Source organism: Leucoraja erinacea, chromosome 6 (assembly GCF_028641065.1).
Source record: "Leucoraja erinacea ecotype New England chromosome 6, Leri_hhj_1, whole genome shotgun sequence".
Taxonomy (NCBI): domain Eukaryota; kingdom Metazoa; phylum Chordata; class Chondrichthyes; order Rajiformes; family Rajidae; genus Leucoraja; species Leucoraja erinaceus.
The window spans coordinates 69,030,310-69,055,507 of NC_073382.1; the positions used below are offsets into that span (position 1 = coordinate 69,030,310).

The window sequence follows — 25,198 nt, forward strand, 5'->3', positions numbered from 1 at the left end:
AGATACTGTGCAGAAACAGGCCCTTTGGTTCACCGAGTCTACAGCAGCCAGCAAACCCCGCACATTAACACTACGCGAGGGCCATTTTTTACATTTATACCAAGTCAATTAGCCTACAAACCTGTGCATCTTTTGAGAGTGGGAGAAAACCGAAGATGATGTGAAAACTCACGCAACGGGGAGAATATACAAACTCCCTACAGACATGCACCCATGGTCAGGATCAAGCCCAGGACCCTGGTGCTGCAAGTCAGTAGTTCTACGGCTACGCCACCGTGCTTAAGGCAGGGACTATCGCAATGTCCCATATATGGCTTTCATTTATAATATGTTTATTTCATGGGTACATTTGTGTATATATGCATATGGGTGTACACACACACATACACACGTTGGAGAAACTCAGCGGGTGAGACAACATCTATGGAAGAAGGGTCTCGACCCAAAACGTTGCCTATTTCCTTCGTTCCATAGATGCTGCCTCACCCGATGTGTTTTCCAGCATTTTTGTCTACCTTCGATATTCCAGCATCTGCAGTTCCTTCTTAAACTCCCTGAAGTAATTTATAGCCAAAACAATTTAGCTCTTTAAAATGTTAATATAGACCAAATTGGCTGATTGAACATTGTTTAAACAACACACACACATTTATTTATCTCTATATATGTGTATAGCGTGCATACATGCGTAATATACATATTAAATGAAAGCTATTTCTTACTTTGATAATCAAGTCATTATAAGGTGAAAAATGTTTCCTCAGCTCTATCATGGCCATGGCAAGAACACTGCATTCTCAATGAAAGTAGAGGAACTGCTGATGTAGTGGGAGTGCAGAGAAAAATGGCAATACTTATGAAAAGCTAACAAATCCTTGCTCAAAATTGTCTTTCAGCAAATTCACAACATATTAGAAACATCGGAGGCCCAAGAAACTGCAGATCCTTGAAAAGTGAGTAAAACAAAGTGCTGGAGGATCGCAGAGGGACAGAACATCTGCAGAGGGAATTGTGCACGACCCGCTCAGTTCCTCCAGATCAGAAACATTGTTTTAATTAGGAATAGCACAAAATCTTTCGCTGATGCAAACCTTTCTCAGACTGTAATCCAATTAAACCTACTCAAGAAAGATACTGCAACGTCTTTAAAGATTAAGAGAGAAGTGTGCATATTTACACAGCCTCTATAAAGATATTGCAAAACACTTGTAATGAAACTTTATTTTATTTTAATTTTTTTTTTTTAAATATAAATGTGATCCTTCTACCCCTTCTGCCTCCCGAGGGAATTCTCCTCCATCATCCTGACCGCGACCTACATCCCACCCCAGTGTGTAAATACAATGCAGGACTAGAAATTAACAGTTGCCCGGGTGCCAATGGCCACCTAAAGTCCCGCCAGGCAACCTAAAAGCCGTGACATTTTGCCCGGCTTGGCAAACACCAGGGACACCTGCCATTCACCTCGGAGCAGGCCCCCTCTCTATCTCTCTCTCTCTGTCACTCTCCGTCTCTGCCCGCCATATCGTGTCTAGGCCACCGGGACTACGCTCTCTGCTCCTCATCCGCCGGCACGGTCGGCCGCCTTGCACATGCACACAACCACGGCCAGCACATCATCGGCTGCCCTGCACATGTGCACTGCCACGGCAACTGGTCGGAGCCGGGCACTTTCTCCCTCCCTTTGCATTGTGGGAGATCTGGCTGCCATTGCTGTCAGTTCGCTGCCTTGCCACGACCGCTGAAAGCCAACGCAGATTCATTTCCTGGAGCAACTCTGGCTTCTTGGTTTCCTGGTCCTCCAAAAATATTCCAAATGGAATTTAAACTGGAGGTGATGGAGGGTCCATCACCAAAGTCCAAATTCTGAACAATAACAGCCTATTGCACTTATCTGTTTATTTATTGTGTATATATATACAGTCTATGGTATATATATATACGGTCTATGGTATATAAACACACTGAACTTTTACCTGCTGTTCTGTATTATGTTTACATGTTCTGTTGTGCTGCAGCAAGCAAGAATTTAATCGTCCTATCTGGGACACATGACAGTAAAACTCTTGACTCTTGAATTGGACTTAAGCAAAAAAAGGGTTCGGGGAAAAAAAAAAATAGAGCTTAAATTTAGTTGCGTCTGGTTGGGTAACAATGGTTGGGTGAAGACTATTCCATGCTTTAATTGTACGGGGCAACTCCATGGAGCAGCCAGCATCTCTGGATAGAATAAATTGGGTGACATTTCGGGTAGAGACCCCTCTTTAGACGCCCTCTGGTTTTAGTGTTTTTAGTTTAAAAGATAGTGTGGTAACAGGCCCTTCGGCCCACCGAGTCCACGCAACCACCAATCACCCATACACTCGTTCTATCCCACACATTAGCGATGCAAGTCAAGAGTGTTTTATTATCTCAAGTCCCAGTTAGAACAATGAAATCCTCACTTGCAACAGCACAACAGAATATGTAAACATAGTACTCTGTAAACAATGTTATAAACGAGAAAACAACAGCGTATATTTATATATGAATAAATAACTATAAGTGTGTGTGTGTGTGCGCATGTGTATGTGTTATATATATATATGCCCACACACACACACACACACACACAATTTCCTTCCTGGGATTAATAAAGTTCTATCGTATAGTATCGTGTGTGTAGGAAGGAACTGCAGATGCTGGTTTAAACTGGAGCTAGAGTAACAGAACAGAACAGAATCTCTGGACAAAAAGAAAATATTACATTTTGGGTCTGGAAAAGGTTCCTGCACACCTTTGGAATGTGGAAGGAAACAAGAGCACCAGGAGAAAACTCATGCAATCAAAGGGAAAAGGAGCAAACTCCATACAGACAGCACCCATATTCAGGATCAATTCCGGGTCTCTGGCACTTTTAGGCAGCAACTTTATGGCCAATGTACTGCCCCATAGTCTTGAACTTAATTAAAACATACAGTAGATGTAAATGGGGACATAGTGTCACTTAGAGATTTAAGACGGAAAGTGGATAGTCTATTTTTTTTAGTAACCAAAGTTATTATGGATAGTTATATGGATGGGAAGGGAATAGAGGGTTATGGTCTGAGCGCAGGTATATGGGACTAGGGGAGATTATGTGTTCGGCACGGACTAGAAGGGTCGAGATGGCCTGTTTCCGTGCTGTAATTGTTATATGGTTATATGGTTATCAACATTTAATTTTTTTTGTGTGTTGGAAAACAAAATAGTGGCACAGCTGGTAGACTTGCTGCCTCACATGCCAGAGATCTGTGTTCGATCCTGTCCTCGGGCACTGTCTGTGTTGAATTTGCACATTCTCCCTGCAAGCGTGTGGGTTTCCTCCCACATCCAAAAGATGCATTGGGTTTGTAGGTTAACTTGTCTGTAAAATTGCCCCTAATGTGTAGGGAGTGGGTGAGGAAAGTGGGATAATAGAACTTGGGTGAATGGGTAAGCAAAAATTCTGGAGAAACTCAGCGGGTGAGGCAGATTCTATAGAGCGAAGGAAATAGGCGACGTTTCGGGTCGAGACCCTACTTTAGACTGATGTGAGAGTGGGGGGGGGGGGGGGGGGGGGGGGGGGGAGGAGGAGTCAGTGGGCTGAGGGAGAGCTAGGAAGCGAAGGAGAAAGCAAGGACTACCTGAAATTGGAGGTCAATGTTCATACCGCTGTGGTGTAAACTGCCCAAGCGAAATATGAGGTGCTGCTCCTCCAATTTACGGTGGGCCTCACTCTGGCCATGGAGGAGGCCCAGGACAGAAAGGTCAGATTCGGAATGGGATGGGAAGTTGAAGTGCTGAGCCACCGGGAGATCAGGTTGGTTATTGTGAACCGAGTGGAGGTGTTAGACGAAGCGATCGGCAAGCCTACGGTTGGTCTCACCGATGTAAAGCAGCTGACATCTAGAGCAACGGATGCAATAGATGAGGTTGGAGGAGCTGCAGGTGAACCTCTGCCTCACCTGGAAAGACTGCTTGTGTCCTTGAATGGAGTCACGGGGGAGGTAATGCGACAAGTGTAGCATTTCCTGCGGTTGCAAGGGAAAGTGCCAGGAGATGGGGTGGTTTGGGTGGGAAGGGACAAATTGACCAGGGAGTTACAGAAGGAGCGGTCTCTGCGGAAAGCCGACAGGGGAGGAGATGGAAAGATGTGGCCGGTGGTGGGATCCCGTTGGTAAACAAAAATGCTGGAGAAAATCAGCAGGTGAGGCAGCATCTATGAAGCGAAGGAACAGGCCATGTTTCCGGTCGAGACCCTTCTTTAGGCTGATGTCGGGGGTTGGGAGGGGGGGGGGGAGAAAGGAAGAGGTCGAGACAGTGGGCTGTGGGAGAGTTGGGAATGGGAGGGGAGGGAGGGAAAAAGCAAGGACTACCTGAAATTGGGGAAGCCAATGTTCATACCGCTGGGGTGTAAACTGCCCAAGCGAAATACGAGTTGCTGCTCCTCCAATTTACAGTGGGCCTCACTCTGGCCATGGAGGAGGCCCAGGGCAGAAAGGTCAGATTCGGAATGGGATGGGAAGTTGAAGTGCTGAGCCACCGGGAGATCAGGTTGGTTATTGTGAACTGAGTGGAGTTGTTAGACGAAGCGATCGCCAAACCTGCGCTTGGTCTCACCGAGGTTGATCGTGTGCTGAATAATCCAACCACATTTTTGTTTGGAAGTGGAAAGAAAGAATAGAAATTGCATTAATTGCAACGTGTAAAAAGAGTTGAGATACTGTATTATAATTTTGCTGCATGTCATTGTGGTATATATCATGTCTTGATTGGTGAATCAGAAATAATATGTGAATGCTTCATTGACCATAACTCCGACTGGTAACTACGCATTTCGTCCAAGCACATTATCGCACGCGTCATGCAAGGTATCATAAATGACCAGCTAAACTGTCATTCGGCAACCTAAAATACTGCCGAGGTTGCCCGGCCGGCAACAGGGGAAAAAAAGTTACACACAAGCTGCCACAAAAAAAATAATCAATGGTGGTGAGCAAATAATCAATTTAAGTGATAAGTATTATTCAGGACGCAAAGGATATACTGTATATCCGCTGCCCTTCTCCAAATAGATGCCATGGAATCTATTATTGCCTCCCGAGGGAAATTACAGAACCTCATTTTAATTCCTCCTCTAAAATGGTGTTGCAATTACAGAATTTTCTCAGCTCTGCATTGGAGGATCTACTACAATGTCTGTGCTTAGCTGAGGTCTCTGTCCATTCCCCTTGGATATTCATCATCAAGGGTCATATGGATCAGATAACTTGTTTAATCTGCCCTTCTCCTGATCTTGCTAAAAATATAATCATAATCCAATCTTCTTGGTCCTGTGCCACAACCACTCATATCTAGTAGTCATAGAGTGATACAGTGTGGAAAGAGTGTGGGCCCAACTTGCCCATACCGGCCAACACGTCCCAGCTACGCTAGTCCTACCTGCCTGCGTTTGGTCCATATCCCTCCAAACTTGTCCTATTCATATACCTGTCTGACTGTTTCTTAAACGTTGGGATTGTCCCAGCCTCAACTACCTCCTCTGGCAGCTTGTTCCATACACCCACCACCCTTTGTGTGAAAAAGTTACCCCTCAGATTCCTATTAAATCTTTTCCTCTTCACCTTGAACCTATGTCCTCTGGCCCTCGATTCCCCTACTCTGGGCATCTACCCGATTTATTCCTCATTCCTATCTATAGGGTAATTCTCAGTAAAAACATCAACTTAAAATTATAAAGTAAAGGAAAGTTCTTGAGTTATAATGGTAGAAAATGTAAATATTTATTTGCTGCATCTCCAATTTTTGTTTTAACACGTCCCCAACCAACTCTTTTAAAAATCTCTGTGGCATACAAGAAGTGCATCGGCATTTCACGGAGACATGGGGGGGGGGGGGATCTGCCTCATGGTCAACTCTTCGTGGTGCTCAGACATGGCCGTCCTGTCTAACTCCTGCTCCCCGCATCTGGAACATCTGCCAGTGAAGTGCCGCCCCTTCTACCTCCCGAGGGAATTCTCCTCCATCATCTTGATGTCTACATCACACCCCAGGCAGACGTCCGTCTGGCACTGGAGGAGATGCACGCCGTGGTCAACAAGCACAAGACAGCTTACTCCGAGGCATTTACCACCTTAGTCGGGGACTTCAACAAAGACAACCTGCAAAAAAAACTTCCACCAACATGTCTCCTGCAGCACCAGAGAATTAAACACCCTTGACCACCCTACGACCATCAAGGATGCCTATCACTCTATCCCTCGCCCACACTTCGGGAAATCTGACCATTCAGCCAGCGGTGCTGCTTCTTCCTGCATACAGGAAGCAACTGAAGAGCACACCCCCAGCGGTGAGGACTGTACAGGGCTGGTTAGGCAGGCAGAGGAACTACAGGTCTGCTTGGTGTCTGTAGACTGGGCAATGTTCCAGGACTTGGCAACGGACACGCCATAGTTGTTAAAGACTTCATAAGGAAATGTGTGGAAGACTGTGTTCCATCAAAAACCTTCCAAGTGTTTCCTTTTTTTTTTTTGTATTTAATTTTTTATTATTGGAGATAGGTACATGATCTATTACATCTATTACATCATTATTACATCATTTTTAAATTGATAATATTGTCAGTTATTATTACATTGTCTCCAATACTTTTTGCATTTTTCTTCATTTTTTTTATAACTAGATAGGGCTAAAGGGATAGATGAAATAGAGAGAGGGAAGAAGGAAAAAGAAAACTAAAATAAAAAATAAAAAAAGGAAAAGGAGTGAAAGAGGTAGTTGAAGAAGAATGGAAAAATTTGTTAAAGTTTAAAAACATCATTCGAGATATGTTCGTACATTTCAAAGTATAGCATTTCATCCAATCTTTAGTCCGGGTGCTAGTCAGGTTCCTGTGCTGAACTATTCTGACCCTTTAAATAATCAATAAAAGGAGACCATGTTCCAACGAATAATTCCTGTTTATCCAACAGGGAAAATCTGATTCTTTCCATGTTTAAGGTCTCCGTCATTTCTATAATCCACATTTTGATTGTGGGGGCCGTAGGGCCTTTCCAAAATTTTAGGATTAATTTTTTTCCTGTTATTAAACTGTAATCGATAAAGTTTCTTTGTGTTATTCTAGGTGTTTGTTTTATTTTTAATATTCCGATTATTATTAATTTGGAGTTGGTTTCCAGTTTTGGGTTGTTTACTTTGTATATATTATTAAAAATTTTTACCCAAATTTTTTTAATTTTTGTACAGTTTGTAAACATGTGCGATAACGTAGCTTCTAAATGTTGACATTTATCACATATAGGTGAGATATGTTGAAAAATTTTATGTAATTTTGTTTTGGCGTAGTGTAACCTATGTATTACTTTAAATTGTATTAGAGAATGTCTCGCGTTTAGTGAACATTGATGTATGTGTTGTAGACTTTCTTCCCAAGTGTCTTTCGTTATTACCTGGTTTAATTCTTTTTCCCATGCTTGTCTGTGTAAGTCCGTCAAAGGAATGTCACTATCTAATAAGATATTATATATATAAGATATTAATTTTTCTGTATTAGGATGCTTATTCCAACATTCATCAAGAATCTCTGGGTTTCTATTTCGAAAATTTTTAGAATTCGATTTAACATAATCTCTGAGTTGAAGATATCTGAAATAATCATTTCCTCGAAGTCCATAAATCTGTTGCAACTCCTGAAATGTCAAAAAAGAGCCTTCTTTGTAAAGGTGTCCTATATTTTTAATTCCATTATTCTTCCATTGTGTAAAACCCCCGTCTAAACATGAAGGCTTAAACAATGAGTTATTCACAATTGGAAGAAAAAGAGATAAGTTATCTAATTTTAATGTCTTTTTTAATTGTTTCCAAATTTTTATAGCACTAAATATTATAGGGTTTTCCTTATAAATTTTCTTGTTTAATTTAGACGTAGCAAATAATATCGAACCAATATCATAAGGCATACAATCTTCCCTTTCCAGTTTTAACCAGTCTGGTTGCTGGTCTATTTCTCCCAACCAGAAGTTCATATTTTTAATATTAACTGCCCAGTAATAAAACAAAAAGTTAGGTAAAACCAAGCCTCCATTATTTTTTGATTTACACAGGTGTCTTTTGCTTATCCTATGATTCTTATAATCCCAGATAAAATCATTAACAATAGAGTCCAATTTTTTAAAGAAGTTTTTTGCCAGGTATATCGGAATCGTCTGAAAAAGGTATAATATTTGCGGTAAAAAAATCATTTTTATGGCATTAATTTTACCAACCATTGAAATAGGTAATGTTTTCCAGTATTGGATATTCTTATGTAATTTATTCAATAATGGGGGGAAATTTGCTTTAAATAATGATGTATATATCTTAGTTACATAGATACCTAGATATTTAAATTTTTCATTTACTACTTTAAATGGGAATTGTTGTATTATCTGTTTATTATGTTCCCTTATTGGCATAATTTCACTTTTATTCCAATTTATTCTGTATCCTGAAAGTGCACCGAATTGGTTTATTAGTTTTAATAGGTTTGGGATACTAATTTCTGGTTTTGTGATGTAAATTAATACGTCATCTGCATATAGAGAAATTTTATTCACTGTGTCTTTACTGTTATACCCATATATTTCCGGATGCCCCCTAATTCTTTCTGCAAGTGGCTCAATTGCAAGTGCAAATAGTAATGGAGATAACGGGCATCCTTGTCTACACCCTCTAGATAGACTGAATTTAGATGACAGTCTTTGGTTGGTAAGTATTCTGGCCGTAGGATTTGTGTATAGCAGTTTTATCCATGTGCAAAATTTCTCCCCTAGCTGCATTTTTTCCATCACCGAAAATAAATAAGGCCATTCGACCTGATCAAATGCTTTTTCAGCGTCAAGTGAGATTATTGCTAAATCTTCATTAATAATTCTCTTGGTATATATAATATTAAATAATCTTCTTAGGTTATAATATGAATACCGTTTCTGAATAAAGCCTGTTTGGTCAGGGTGTATTAATTTATTCATCACTGTACTTAATCTACGTGCTAGTATTTTAGTTAGTATTTTCTGGTCTGTATTCAGAAGTGCAATTGCTCTGTATGATCCCGGATCTTCCGGATCTTTATCAGCTTTAGGAATAAGCGTTATTATAGATTCATTTAAGGTATCTGGGAGTTTCTGTTGGGTGTAGATATAATCATATAGTCTTTGCAAGCGTGGGCACAGCAAATCATGAAATTTCTTGTAAAATTCTGAACCTAGACCATCTGGCCCTACTGCCTTACCATTTTTAAGAGAGCCAATAGACTCCTCAATATCCTTCATAAGGATATGTGTGGAAGACTGTGTTCCATCAAAAACCTTCCAAGTGTTTCCTAACCAGAAGCCTTGGATGAACCATGAGATCCGCATTTTTCTGAAGACCAGATTCCGGGCATTCAGGTCTGGTGACGCAGAGGTCAAAGGGGACCTGCTCCAAGCTGGAGGACGAGGCAAATGTTCAGCAACTGTGGCAGGGCTTGAATGCCATCACCTCCCAAGGCAAAATCAAGAGGCAGCTCAAACGATAGTGAAGCATCACTCCCTGACGAGCGCAATGCGTTATATGTGCTTTGATAGATAGAACACTGATGTGCCTTCGCGAGCCCCCATTCGCCGTGATGGTATTACATTCACAGTCAGAGGCCAACGTCAGAAGATCCTTCAGGAAATCACCTGCACCTGATGGCATACCCAGTCGAGTTCTCAAAACCTGTGCGGACCAACTGGCTGGAGTTTTTGCGGGTATTTTCAACCTCTCACTTCTGAGGTTTGAGATTCCCACCTGCTTTAAGAGGGCATCAATAATACCGGTACCCAAGAAGATTAAGGTGACTTGCCTCAATGACTATCGACCAGCGGTACTAATGTCTGTGGTGATTAAGTGCTTTGAGAGGTTGGTTATGGTGCACATCAACTCCTACCTCGACAAGAACCTCGACCAACTACAGTTCGCCTCCCATCATAACAGGTCAATAGAGGATGTGATCTCACGAGCTCTCCACTCCGCATTGGACCCCTTGGACAATAAAACACTTCCGTCAGGCTGTGTTTTAGTTGGTTACCAAGCTCACGGAACTGGATCTCTGCGCATCCCTCTGCAATTGGATCCTCAACTTCCTCATCCACAGACCACAGTCCGTTTGGTTTGGCAGAAATACTTCATCCTCAGTAACAATGAGCACGGGAGTACCTCAAAGCTGAGTGCTCAGCCACCTGCTGTACTCATTCGATATTCATGACTGTGCCGCCGGACATTCGCTGAGGCCCTTTCAGCCTGTCCCTGTCCATCTTTTTTATTTCCAGCTGCAAACCTGTGGACTGTCGGGATATCGGGAGCTCGCGGGTCCGGATGGAGACCGTTTTCTGGAGCTCCCGCAACGTGACTTCTCCAGCCCGTGTCGCGGGGTTGGAACGACCCGGAGCGGGGCCGTGCATCGCCCGGCGCGGCTTCAATGGCCGCAGGACATTCCAGCGCCCACCGGGGGCTCCAACTTTGTGACTGGAGCGGGGCCGTACATCTCCCTGTGCGGCCGTAGAACTTACCATCGCCCGCCTGGGGCTTCAACATCAGGAGAAAAATGGTGCAGGGGAAAGAAAGACTTTGCCTTCCATCACAGTGAGGAGGATATTCACTGTGATGGATGTTTGTAACTTGAATTGTGTGTGTGTCTTGTAGGAATTGTCTCTATTTGTATGGCTGTGGAAACCAAGTTTTGTTTGAGCCTCACTGAGGTTCAAATGCCATGTAATAAATATTCATTAGTGCGAACTCCATCATCAAGTTGGCCGATGACACCACTGTTTTGGACGAATTGCAGATGGTGCCACAATTAGAATTAGATTCCTTTATTGTCATTCAGACCTTTAGGTCTGAACGAAATTATGTTGCCTGCAGTCATACACAGAACCAATAAAAACAAAACGTACAATAAACACAAATTAAACATCCACCACAGTGAGTTCACCAAGCACATCCTCACTGTGATGGAGGCAAAGTCTTAGTCTCCGTCTCTTCCCTCCTTGTTCTCCCTCTGCGCTGAGGCGATCGATCCAGGCCGGAGATGCCGCCCTCCAGTCCAGTGGACCTCCGTGGTGATGTCGCCATCGCTGAAAGCCGGAACGTCGTCTGCTTGAAGAAATCATTTGCTGAGGACTTGCTCCTCAAAGGAGTATTTGTTGACATCGGAAGTATTGGAGAAGTCAAACAGCTCAACTGTTGTGTTTAAGAAGGAACTGCAGATGCTGGAAAATCGAAGGGGAGGAGACAGCAAGCCCTTGCTGTCTCCTCCCCTTCCCAGCTCTCCCTCAGCCCTCGGGCTCCTCCACTTCCTTTTTCCTTTCTTCCCCCCCCCTATCAGTCTGAAGAAGGGTTTCGGCCCAAAACTTTGCCTATTTACTTCGCTCCATGGATGCTGCTGCACCCGCTGAATTTCTCCAGCATTTTTGTGTACCAGCTCAACTATTGATCAGTAGTTTACATCTTCACTTGGTGTACTTTGGCCAGAAGGTATAAAACACACAAATATTCTTCTGTTTGTGACTGATATAGCTCCGTACATGTAAAAATCTGTTCGTGCTCTTAAAGTTTTATTCCCCAAAATGTTGCATTTGACATTAGCCCATAGAATTGCCGAGCACATAAATAGCTTGTTTCCAAATGTCGATCGCCTAGTTTCCAATGTTGAGAAAATCTTCCTCAAAGCACCGTCACGTGTGCAGTTGTTCAAGGAAATGGCACCCGAGATTCCGCTACCTCCTCAGCCCGTTTTGACTAGGTGGGGTACATGGCTCTCTGCTGTACTCTACTATGCTGCAAATTTTGAAAAGATAGAAGAAATTGTCAACTGTTTTGAAGAAGAAGAATCTGCTGCAGTCAGGATCATCAGTGAAATCATGCAGAAAAAGTCCCTCCACTGCGATCTTGTGTTTATTGCTTCCAATTTTGCAAACTTCACACAAGCTATCACTTCTCTTGAGAAATGTGGCGAAACATTAGTGAATAACTTGCAGGTTTTCAACAAAGTAACTGATGATATTCGCAAAGTTCCTGGCGATGTAGGTAAAGACATCAAGGAAAATGTGAGAGTGATTTTAGCTAACAAAGATCTAGAAGAAATACAAAACATTGCTAAAGTTCACAAAGGTGATTGTAATGCACAAGATATCAACATGAATATAGAATTTGTAGCTTGTTTTGGGTATGCACCAGTGACCTCAGCTGGGGTAGAAAGATGTTTTTCACAACTGAAGCATATTCTGTCTGACACAGCATAGTTTAACACAAGATAATTTGCTAAAAATGATGTTAATTATGTGCAACAAGGCAACTTTGGTCATTTAATGTAGTATACCTTTATAATGATCATTTTTAACCATATTTTGGTGGTGGAAATAAATGCCTTTTTATGCCTTTTTTGTCAATAAATGCCTTTTTCGTGCCTATTTTGTAATTTGATGATGCCTTTTTGCCTGCCTATTTCAGAGATTTTTAGCACCTAAACATCTTGGCTCGAGTGATGAGTCAGAGTATAGAAGTGAGATCGATCGATTGACCACATGGTGCCATCATAGCAACCTGGCTCTCAACATCAGTAAAACCAAGGAACAGATTGTGGACTTTGGAAGAGGAAGGATGAAGACCCACAATCCTGTTTATATCAATGGGATGATGGTGGAGAGGGTCAAAAACTTCCAATTCCTTGGCGTGCATATTTCCGAAGATCTTTCCTGAACCCAGCACACAGATGCAATTATAAAGAAGGCACATCAACGCCTCTACTTCCTGAGAAGATTACGGAGATTCGGTATCTCAACGAGGATTCTCTTGAACTTCTACAGGTGCACAGTAGAGAGCATACTGACTGGTTGCATCATGGCTTGGTTCGGCAACTTGAACGTCCAGGAGCGGAAAAGACTGCAAAAAGTTGTGACCATTGCCCAGTCTATCACCGGCTCTGACCTCCCCTCCATCAAAGGGATTTATCGAAGTTGCTGCCTCAAAAAGGCAGCCAACATCATCAAAGACCCACACCATCCTGGCCACACACTCATTTCACTATTGCCATCGGGAAGGTACAGGAGCCTGAGAACTGTAACGTCCAGGTTCAGGAACAGCTTCTTCCCTACAGCCATCAGGCTATTAAACACAACAAATAAGCTCTGAACTACAACATACTATCATTATTACTGCTGTACCCATCTAGCTATCCACACACTGTGTAAATATATATATACACATACATACATATATATGTATACATACACACACACACGCTGAGCTTTTTTCCACTCCCGTTATGTACTATATGTTTACATATTCTGTTGTGCTGCAGCAAGTAAGAATTTAATTGTCCTATCTGGGGCATACGACAATAAAACACTCTTGACTCTAAACTGTCACCATTACATTTCTATTCTTGCTTGCTCCTTATCCAAGTTCTCTCCTTGTTTGCAAAACCAAATCCTGTCCAAATAACTGAGACCTACGATCCTGATCATCGCCTTTAATGCGTTCACCAGATTCATGTTCCTAATTAAGATGACCATAAAGTGCTGGAGAAACTCAACGTGTCAGGCAGCATTTTTGGAGGAAATGAATAGGTGATGTTTTGGGTTGGGACAATTCTTCAGACCCTTCCCAGTAAAAAGCTGATAACTCACCGTCACCTAGAGTCTCCCACACTATCAGTCACTGTAAATTGCACCCCTCAGTCACCCTTTTGCATTGCCACCATCACCAGTATTTCCCCTCAACAGAAGTACATTTGAGCCCCCTGTCTCAGTGAGGAATTACCATATCTCCAATATTTATTTTTGCTACGTTCCTTTGGGTTTTATCTTCTCAATACCTTTGGTTCCTGCCGCAATTCTGAAATGAGCTGGTTTTAAAAAAGTCACAAAAATCATTGGGGTTTTTTTGGTTCTAAATGATTTACCATTTCTGTTGCAGCATCTAATTGCCCCATCTTCATCCAACATTTCACTGTCCAGCTCAGTCAGATTGCACTGGCTCCACTATCTACTGTCTCACAATAACCTTTCCTTGGCCTTCTCTACATCTACACATTTCCCCTTGGCAATGCAATTGAAAGGCTTAATGTCCGTTTCCAATACCCTGCTCTATACAAGTATTTCTTCATTCTCAAACCACTGGTCCAACGTCCTGTGATGACATAGATACATAGATACATAGAAATTAGGTGCAGGAGTAGGCCATTCGGCCCTTCAAGGCTGCACCGCCATTCAATATGATCATGGCTGATCATCCAACTCAGTATCCTGTACCTGCCTTCTCTCCATACCCCCCGATCCCTTTAGCCACAAGGGCCACATCTAACTCCCTCTTAAATATAGCCAATGAACTGACCTCAACTACCCTCTGTGGCAGAGAGTTCCAGAGATTCACCACTGTGTGAAAAATGTTTTTCTCATCTCTGTCTTAAAGGATTTCCCCCTTATCCTTAAGCTGTGACCCTTTGTCCTGGACTTTCCCAACATCGGGAACAATCTTCCTGCATCTAGCCTGTCCAACCCCTTATGAATTTTGTAAGTTTCTATAAGATCCCCCCTCAATCTCCTAAATTCTAGCGAATACAAGCCGAGTCTATACAGTCTATCCATGACGAACAGCAATGCTGTCCAATGTTTCGACTGTCACCTTTGAAAAGATCCACCAGGTCCATACCCTAGCCAGTGGATCCATACTCCTTCCTAGTCAATCTCAGACTGACGCAGACTGTTTATAACCTCTGCCGTTCTCAACTCGGTCACTTTTCCACACCAAACATCCACTTTTCATCATTGCCACTGATCATCCGCCCATCTGCTGATAAAATTCTCATCCAAATCTTTGTCTTTTACAAGCTTACCAGTCTAACTCCACCTGCCCCAGCCCCTGACCAACACAAATTTGTTGCAAAACAGCTGCTAATTTCAACAGCCAAAACTCTGCCCCTATTTCATGCCAAGTTAGGTCTGCAAAATCCTTGGCTTTCACATCCTGCTTGAAACTTCAAATTCTCACCATGCATAAACCTTTTTAATCGACCAGCCTTGCTCTGACATCTGCAATCTCTTCTAGTTCTAGAATATCTTGCCACTTAAATCTTCTGGAAGTTTAATTAATATATTAGTATAATGGCAGAGGATTATTATGATGAGGATCTCTTCTCAATTCACCAACCCATTCTCTTAATTATTTGTTGTTTTTAAGAGTTCCTACACAAGTCTCCATTCATGTGCTTCATACGGGAGCAGATCAATAGGGGGTCCCCATACTATTATTTTTCAATACTAATCATTTGTACAAACACAGATTCCTTAAAATGGTAATTATTTAATAATGTTACAGAATATATACAAAATTACCTCTTTTTCTGGTATGAAAGCAGTTGGTCCACTTGCCATAGGTTGAGGGACCCTTGCACCATTTTCCTGTTTATAGAAAGAGCACATTGATTAATTGCTCAAACCTGCTGAACATCCCAGCAGCACGATACAGATAGATACCTAGAAATGATAGTGCATACATTAGGGTGGGCTGGAATGCGAAAATATGTTACCATAACAAACTTTAGTTACAATGACAGATCAGATGTTGCACATTCTGTCCTGGTCTTCATCTCCAGAAAGATGCGGGAGGGAGGGCCGAGAGGAAAGAGGGTTTGGGGTGGGGTGAAATAAAGTGTAAATGTGACCTAAAGCACAGACCAGCGGATTGCCATGGAGTGTAGGCTGGGCCAAGAGTGCCCAATGACTGGCATTCCCAGTACAACATGCTCCTAACTCCACTACAATGTTCCTAAAGAAATTTGCACAGGAATATCACATCACCCATGGTCTGTGCCCAAGCAGAAATGACAACTGGATCGCAAGGTGATTAATAATGGATGGCCCGATAAATTTTCCAGAGTGATGCGCAATGATTTGAAGAAGGTGTCTCCCTCAGTGAGGGATGGTTTAGATGGCAAGGATGCCAAAAATTAAATAGCTTTCTGCAACTACACTTCCAGGCAACACTGAGATTACAATTGTTTTGCAGTAGATGCAATGGAGAAGAGACGATTGTCCACTTTTCGCAGAATATGGATTTGCAAAGAGAGTCTGGAGAACGTTACAAGGGTCTTTGTCACGTTTGTCCCTAACTGCTCTGTAACAGAGGACTAATTTACGGGCTGTTCCCAGGGCCACATTTGGAGATGGAATCAAGTGCTGCTGGAAGATTATCAACTCGATGAAAGTCTGCCCGAAACGTGTTGGTCTTCCAGCACAGGGAGATGTCCTTTAGAGAATGCATGCCAAACGTGGTTCAAGCATGCCAAGATTCTATGGAGGATGACCACCGCAGTCTAGGTTCCTTCCTCTGCTGGACATTAAGAGGTTGTGGATGAGAACAAGGGATATCATCCAGGGACCACATGGGTGGCAAGGGTGTTTTGTTTAAAGATAGGACCAAACAGTACTGACTGACTGAGAGTGTCTTAAGACATTTGTGCCCAGTTTTTTTGTACAATTTAAGAGAAAAAAAAATATACAAAAGAAACATTGAATCTTTATCTTTCATGGAATATGCATTCCATCTTTGTATCATCATGAATAGATTAGCCCTAGTGTAACTTAAGTAATTTCATTTTGGGGATATCTACCTGTATACAATGGATTAACCTTGTTGACAAGAGTCATTCTGAAAACTAGGCATAGGCAGACTAATTTCCAAAAGTTGCAACTGATCTTGTTATCATCAATTATTCATGAGACTTTAAAATTGTGTTTATAATGCATGAGCTGTTGTACAATGCCCTCTGCAGAACCGTTGTAAGTGAAACCTACAGGAATGCAAAATAGTCTGCACAAATAGAATTAATTTGCCAGCGTGGATTTTTATTTTATTTTTTTTAAATCATGCTAGACTTAAAAAGATTTCATTTTTATGAACTTTTGCTGCTATTTCGGCAACAACCACACTAGTCTGTGAAACCATGGAAAGGTACTGACAATTTCTAATTATATCTACAGTAGTCATTCTAGCATTGCAGTCTTTGGAATAAGACCATTGATTTTGGGTCAAATTATTGTATTTACAAGTCCACTGGGACCAATGAAATGACTAAGTATCTCCAAAATATTATCTACTTGAACATTAAACCAATATACAAGGAACAACACTTCCATCAGTGAAGGGTGGATTCCAAGGTGACATACCGATCGCCACCTTCTCTAATAGCAAGATTAACAGTAAACAGTAAAAAAAATCATCACAGGACAACAGGAATATTAACACAATTGCACAATAATATGAATGAACCACTAAACAACTCCAAAATAATTCTTCAGTTCAGTGCTCTACATTTGGGTTCCCCATGTAGACGTTCATAATTAATTTCTCTCAACAATTCATGCTTAATAGATGATCCATCTTCAGTTTCCCAATTAACTTGGGAGATATTGTATCCCGACTTCTAGTCATCTGTTTTTCTTAAAATATGAATGAATGTGGAATTATATATTTTTGTTCAGTTTACTCTGCATAAGCCTCCTTTAGTCAAATGATCAACTTCATTCTTTTACAAAGTGAGCAGATAAATTGTCTATAACCCAACTTTATACCAGAGGAATCTTCACAAAATTGCAGAAGGGAATTCAAAACAATGAACCTTAAACAAGTGTAGTCACTGATTAGTCAGCACCCTTTCCATAGGCAGCACGCTTTTCAGAGCAGATATCAGAACTACACGGAAGCATCAGTGCGGATTGGAGCAAATCAGTTGTGAGATTTAAACCTGCAAACGACATAGCTCTAAGAGGTAGCACTATATTTAGCATGGTTCATCCAAGCAATTTGCATTAGCTCAGAGAAAGGCCATGAGGTTATAGTTCTGAGAAACTAAAAGTCTCAAGATCAGTCTGAAATATTGATATCCCAATGTGGCAAGGGTAGAAACAGCCAAGTAAAAGGAACCATCTCAACCACGAATTTCACCCTCTCATTCCTCATCCTTACTCAAGTACAGAAACCCACTGCATTTCTGCCTTCTCCAAAATGCGTCTCTGAAAATGGCTTCATTCCCTTCATAAGCTTTCACCAGGCAGCGCCTCAGTGACAAACCCCAACCCACCCACCTTTTCTTTTCTAGCTTCCTCTTTAGTCAAAAGATCAACAGCACTCCTTTTAAAACAAAAAGGAGATGCAGATAAAATTAGGTGAGTGCACAAGGAACAGCAGATGCTGGAATCTTGAGCAAAATACCAAGAGCCATACTAATCAGGCAGTGTCTGTGGAGGCAATGGATAGGCAACTTTTCAGCTCAGGATCCGACAGTTTCCGAAACATTGTTTCTCCATTCCCTCCACGGATGCTGCCTGACGTACCGAGTTATTTCAGCAATTTGTGTTTTGCTTTGGATAAAATTAGGTAATTGGCTTTCACTACTTCCAATTCAAAAACAAAAAACTTAAACCTTTGGAGAACTAAACATAATAACTATTCCTTTACATCATGAAAATTAAATGCTCACCACTTTAAATCATCTAAATTGTTAGAATACTTTTTCCTTTTAAAAAATTATAGATTGCATCCTCACTTGGGACCCATTCCTCTGCATAAAACACAGTCCATGATGTTATTCTGACATTGAAGGTTAACGGCACATTACACAGGAACTCAAAGTGTGTATTATCTATATTACTAAAACTCTGTTCTTGACCGGTTTTGGCGATCTGTGCTGCGATTTCCGAGAGAACGCCGCAACCTATGGCCGACATTTTTGGCCACCTCGTTCAGAGCCCCCCCTCCGCCGCATGTGTGCCGAGAATTTTTCCAGTCGATGAAAAATGACAGAGATATTAACGATTTCACAAAATTCCCCATTCTCTCTGCTGCCCCCGCTGGCGGCAGGGGTGATGGACTATAAAACCAGGAAGTGGTGTGCCTCAATTAGTCTGCAAGCTGGAGGAAGGCAGAGGGTCATGTTTCTCTGAGCTGTGAATAACACTGAACACATGTCCACACAACTGTGAGTAAGTACCCTTAATGTGGTTTGAAAATGAAAATATGGTTAAAGTAAAAAAGCACTGCCTGCAAATGGTTGTTTGGGGGGTTTGGGTTGAAATAAAAAGGCACTCTCTTCCCCCCCCCCCCCCCCCCCCCCCCTCCCTCCCCCCCCTCTCCCCTCCCCTCTCCCCCGCCCCCCTCCCCTAAACCCCCCTTCCCTCCAACCCCCTCCCCGTACCTCACCCCCCTCCTCTCAGCACACCCCTCCCCCCCCCCCCTCTCCCTCTGCCTCCCCCCTTCTCCCCCCCCTTTTCTCCCCCCCCCCTCTCCTCTCCCCCCCTCCCTTCTCCCCTCTCCTCTCCCCCCTCTCCTCCACCCCTACCTGTCTTCCCCTCTCCAACTCTCCCTGCCCCCCCGTCCCTCCCCTCCCCCACCCCCCTACCCCCTCCCCCTCCACCCTCACCTCTTCACCTCCCAGTGCCCCCCCCCCTCCTCTCCCCCCTCACTCTCACTCTCTCCTCCCCTCCACCCCCACCTTTCCCCTCTCACCCCACCCTCCCTCTTCACCTCTCCACTCCCTCTTGCCCCTTCTCTCTCAGCCCTCACTCTCTAACCCCCCCCCCCCCCCCCCCCCCACCCCCCCCCTCTAGATGTGACTGCAAGTTGGGGGCTATGCGTCAGTAGATAGGGTTGTTATGGGGTAAAAGGAGCAAATTAATAATATGCTCCTTTTAATGTCAAGGGGGGTAATTAGCGTGAGTGCGGGGGTGGGGGGGGGAAGGAATAGTTAGTGTGTGACGCTGCATGCCGCCTCCCGCCTCCCCCCCCACAACCGCACGTTGGGGGAACAGACCCAACGGGTCTGCACTTGGTCTAGTTTAATTATATAGTTTACAAAATGAACAGGAACTGGCTTTTCAGCTAAAAGACTTTAAATCTAAATAACCATAACTGAGTGGATTACAGAGCCAGCAATAAATATTCCAATTGACTAGAAAATAGAGAGTTAACTCTTAAAACCAGTCTTGTGTAACACCAATCAAAGTTGGTACAAACAAAGAATAGTGTGATAGCCAAGAGTGTTATGTTATGGCAAGTTCTGGGGGCATGGACCTCTCGGTTAAAACTGACTGGTTTCCAGGTCGAATTACGGAACTATTTCTAGTGTGCGCTCCATCAGTAAATGTAACCAACCACGTCATCATCAGTTAGACAACAAAATAAACAACCGTAAGTAGTTCCTATGCCTTACCTTTACACCAGCTGGTAATATGGGAGCTGGAGGTTCATAGCTTAGCCTCCAAGCACACTGGCTTGTTTTCCAGTTGATGTGGGCTGTACCAAATATTGACACTCAAAGGTTTTGATTATGAACATATTTTTGTTGCAAAGGTTATTGCCAAAAGTACAAGTAAGACCAATCTGAAGACCTGGTCTCCAGGACATCACACAGATGACACTGGCATTCACAGCACCTAATCAGCCTCCGCGGAACTTCCGTTAGTCTGCAGCAAAATTAGGAAGACATGAGCTCTGTGAAAGGAATAAGCTCTTCTCTCCGTACTTTTCATCTTTGGAAGGGAGAGAGAGAGAGATGGAATGTGTAGGAGTGAGGACGCAGAGTCTCTATCTCCGCTACATTGACATCAGCATCAGGGCTACCTCCTGCACCCATGCAGAACTCATGGACTTCATTAATTTCAATAGTCATTTCCATCCTGCACTCAAATTCACTTGGACCATTCAGACAACTCCCTCCCCTTGTTTAAGAAGGAACTGCAGATGCTGGAGAATCGAAGGTTACACAAAAAAGCTGGAGAAACTCAGCGGGTGCAGCAGCATCTATGGAGCGAAGGAAATAGGCAACATTTCGGGCCGAAACCCTTCTTCAAACTCCCTCCCCTTTCTTGATCTCACTGCCTCCATCACAGGAGATAGACTATTGACTGATGTCTATTACAAATCTACTGACTCCCACAGCCATCTAGACTGCACTTCTTCCCACCCTGACTCCTGCAAAGACTCTATCCCCGCTCCCAAATTCCTCCGTATCCATCGCATCCGAGCCCAGGATGAGGTTTTCCAAGATATCCTCATTTTTGAGGGAATGGGGGTTACCCTCTATCATAGATGAGGCCCTCACACGACTCCTCAGTGTCCAGTAGCTCCGCTCTTTCTCCCCCTCCCCCCTTTGCATCTTAGGCCTCCTCCACTGTCAGAGGAGCAAGTTTTTAGTAGACACCCTGAAGGTGTTGGGAGTCTAGGAACGCATTGCCAGGAATGGTGGTGGAGGCAGGATCCAATGGTGGCATTCAAGAGGCTTTCAGATAGGCACATGGAAGTGCAGGGAATAGAGGGATATGGAACATCAGGCAAATTAGATCAGTTCAGCTCTGCATCAGGCACAGCACAAACATTGTGGGAGGATGGGTCCGTTCCTGTTCAATGTTCACTTTCTGGCAGTGACGGCGCTGCCCTGGCAGCAGCGGCTCGCCTGCAGTCCGTTTGTTTGTACATTTTTGTGTTGTTTTTTTTCCCCGTTTTGTCTAGTTAGGTTTTTAGGCTGTTTATGTGGGGGGGGGGGGGGGGGGGGGGGGGGGGGGGGGGGGGGGGGGGGGGGGGGGGGGGGGGGGGGGGGGGGGGTGGGGGGGGGCTTGCTGGCTTGCTCTCCCTTTGGGGGGGGAATGCGTCTTTTTTGTCGTATCCCCCTTCTCTGCCTCCGTCTGTGCCGAGGCCTAATGGCGGAGCTGGCGACCTCGAGACTCCGGAGGCAGAGCCAGTCAAGTCAAGTTTATTTGTCACATACACATACGAGATGTGCAGTGAAATGAAAGTGGCAATGCTCGCGGACTTTTGTGCAAAACACAAACAACCAAACAAATTATAAACAGAATCATAACACACATATTCTTTGACTTGCCCTGGGCTCGCTCCCGTGAGGGCGTTCCGGCTCGGGGCTGGAACGGCGCTCCCGTGAAGGGCTGCGACTCTTCCGTGAGGGCGGCCTGGCGCGGGGCTGAGACTCTCCCATGAGGGGCTGTGGCGCTCCAGTCGGAGCGGCCCAGCTCGAGGGAGGAACGGCACTCACGTGAGGGCGATTCGGCTCGGGGCTGGAACGGTGCTCCGGTGGCTGGGACGGCATTCTGGCGGCGGTGACCCGAGTCCGGGCCAGCGGCCGCGTCCGCTGGACTGGAGAGCGGCAGCTTCGACCACCCCGGGCCGCGGTGTTTGAGCCAGCCCGTTTGCGGGGTTCGGTGAGCCGCGGGACTGTTTGTACCATCGCCCGATGGGGTATCGCCTCAGCGCAGAGGGAGAAGAGGAGGGAAGAGAGTGCAGCCCTAAGATTTTTGCCTCCACCACAGTGAGGAGGTGCTTGGAGGACTCACTGTGATGGATGTTAATTTGTGTTTATTGTTGTTTATTATTGTATTATTGTATGTATGACTGCAGGCACGAAATTTCGTTCAGACCGTAAGGTCTGAATGACAATAAAGGTAATTCTAATTCTAAAATTCTAACAGCTTTTATTTCTCCCCCTTTTCTGATTAAATGGGCTTAATTTCACAGTTGAATTTCAGCTGACCGCTTTCTAAAATCGCTTTGCAATTTAAAATGCTTCATCTAGATTGTGAAGGACATCACTCTTTATGTCATCAGCAAATTGATTATTTTTATTTACTCCTAACTCAACAGTTCAAGACTCCAAGAAGCCATTTGATGCAATCCTTTCTAAGAGTCCACGGCAATATAAATCAACAGTCTACTACTTTTACTAATCATCTCGCAGATAATTCATTTGGCATAATTCACTTTACAAACCCAGTGTAACTCTGAATGATTAAGTTAATTGCGTAGGAAGGAACTGCAGATGCTGGCTTAAATCGAAGATAGACACCAAAAGGTGGAGTAACAGCGGGACAGGCAGCATCTCTGTTCATTAATTCCCGATTTAAAGCTTTACTCCCCTTAAGGTGCTATCACCTTACTCCAATATAAATTCTGCTCCAATGTAATTTATTCAACATCTTCTATTTACAATTTATCATCATGTCCAAGGAACTAATTGCAACAGGTACAATAACAACACTTAAAAGATGGACAGGTACATGGATAAGTAAGGTTTATAGTGCTGTGGGCCAAACGGGACTAGCTCGCACCAGGGTCTCATCCATACCCCGCAACACTGCTCTCTCTCCCCATCCCCGCACACGCAACAAGAGCAGAGTCCCCCTGGTCCTCACCTTTCACCCCACCAGCCGGCAAATACAACAAATAATCCTCCGCCATTTTGCCACCTCCAACGTGACCCCACCACTCGCCACATCTTCCCATCTCCCCCCCATGTCTGCCTTCCGCAAACGCCGCTCCCTCAGCAACTCCCTTCTCAATTCTTCCCTTCCGTACCACCCCCTCCCCGGGCACTTTCCGTTGCAACCGCAAGAAATGCAACACCTGTCCCTTCACCTCCCCCCTCGACTCCATTCTAGGTCCCAAGCAGTCGTTCCAGGTGCGACAAAGGTTCACCTGTATCTCCTCCAACCTCATCTACTGCATCCGCTGCTCTAGATGTCAGCTGATTTACATCGGGGAGACTAAGCGGAGGTTGGGCGATCATTTCGCCTAACACCTCCGCTCAGTCCGCAATAACCTACCTGAACTCCCGGTGGCTCAGCACTTCAACTCCCCCTCCCATTCCCAATCCGACCTCTCTGTCCTGGGTCTTCCCCATTGCCAGAGTGAACAACACCAGAAATTGGAGGAACATCACCTCATATTCCGTCTGGGCAGCTTGCGTCCTGATGGCATGAACGTTGAATTCTCCCAATTTTGCTAGCCCTTGGTCTCCTCCCCTTCCTCAACCCTCGAGCTGTCTCCTCCCATTCCCCCGCCCTTGGGCTCCTCCTCCTCCCTTTTTCCTTCCTTCTCCCCCTCACCCCCCATCAGTCTGAAGAAGGGTTTCGGCCCGAAACGTCGCCTATTTCCTTCGCTCCATAGATGCTGCTGCACCCGCTGAGTTTCTCCAGCAATTTTTGTGTACCTTGAGACTAGCTTAAAATGGGCCATCTTGGTCGGCATGGACATGTTGGACTAAAGGACCCATTTCCATACTGTACGACTCCTACCATTATGTAGAAGGTATAGGAGTCCAAATACTGTGGAGTACTGGTTCAAGAATAACTTCTTCCTAACAACCATCAGGCTGCACAACACTAACTTTAACTCGGAACTAAGGATTATCTTTGGTTACATAGAGAAATTTGTTGGGGGTTTTTTTTTTTTTTTTTTTTTTTTTTTTTTTTTTAATTGGATTGATGTTTCTAATTTAAAGAAAGTTTGTTTAATATACACTATATGTATATGGTGCTTGCAGGCCTGACATGTCGCTGCAAATAAGAATTTCATTATTCCGTTGTTGGTACCTGACAATTAAACAATATTCACTGATTTTAAATGATCCACGTGATCTTCTAATCACCAAAACGCATGCATATGAAAAATATCTACTTTGATATCCTTTGCACATTTGTTTCCACTCCGCCTTTTCACATTTCCTTTTACAGTTCTTACCGTTAGTTTGCACAGATAAATGTGTATCCCAGTATTCCCCGTGACCACAATGCAACCGTTACAATAAATCTGCAAGCTCTTCCTTTTGACATTTTCTAAAGTCCAATCCCTTGCTTGTTCTCACCCACCACAGATGTACAGCCGTTTCTTGACGGGTGTAAACTAATTGCCTGTAAACCCATTTCTCTCTATCTTTGGAACACTTTCCACTGCTCTGATTTTATTTGTTCAATTTTTTTTAAATTACTCATATGCCATATGTTAAAAAGATGGGTGTTAGCAAATGGAAATCAGTCGTGCATTAATCTAGAACCAGTAACACTTCATGTTTTTCTTTCAAACACTAGACTGATCTTTTATCACATTACAACTATGACTGCATAAATATTTTCACATTCTCATGATTGTTAACGAAACCTGGCTCATTACTTATTCGTTTGGCCTAATGGCTCAAGGAAAAATATGAACACCAAGCCAATGGAGAAATACAGGAAGGATTTAAATAGGGAGCAGGGTTTAAAGGATGGAATGCCTGCACTTCTAAGCTACCCTGATGCATGGCCAAGTATTATGGAATTAAGGAAAATAATGTACAAAACATTGCACAATAGGTGTG

At 43.6% G+C, this 25,198-nt stretch overlaps 1 protein-coding gene across 4 annotated transcripts in view; it reads right to left on the bottom strand.

The window, feature by feature from the left end:
• Positions 1 to 25,198, bottom strand: part of LOC129698273 (sestrin-3-like) — a 93,573-nt gene that overhangs the window by 30,464 nt on the left and 37,911 nt on the right. For 3 of the 4 annotated variants that reach the window (XM_055637314.1, XM_055637315.1, XM_055637312.1), the window contains exon 2: positions 15,393 to 15,458. The exons of the other annotated variant lie outside the window; for it this stretch is intronic. In XM_055637314.1, the coding sequence (XP_055493289.1) occupies positions 15,393 to 15,458 (66 nt within the window). The remainder of the gene's footprint in view (positions 1 to 15,392; positions 15,459 to 25,198) is intronic. 4 annotated transcript variants of the gene reach the window in all.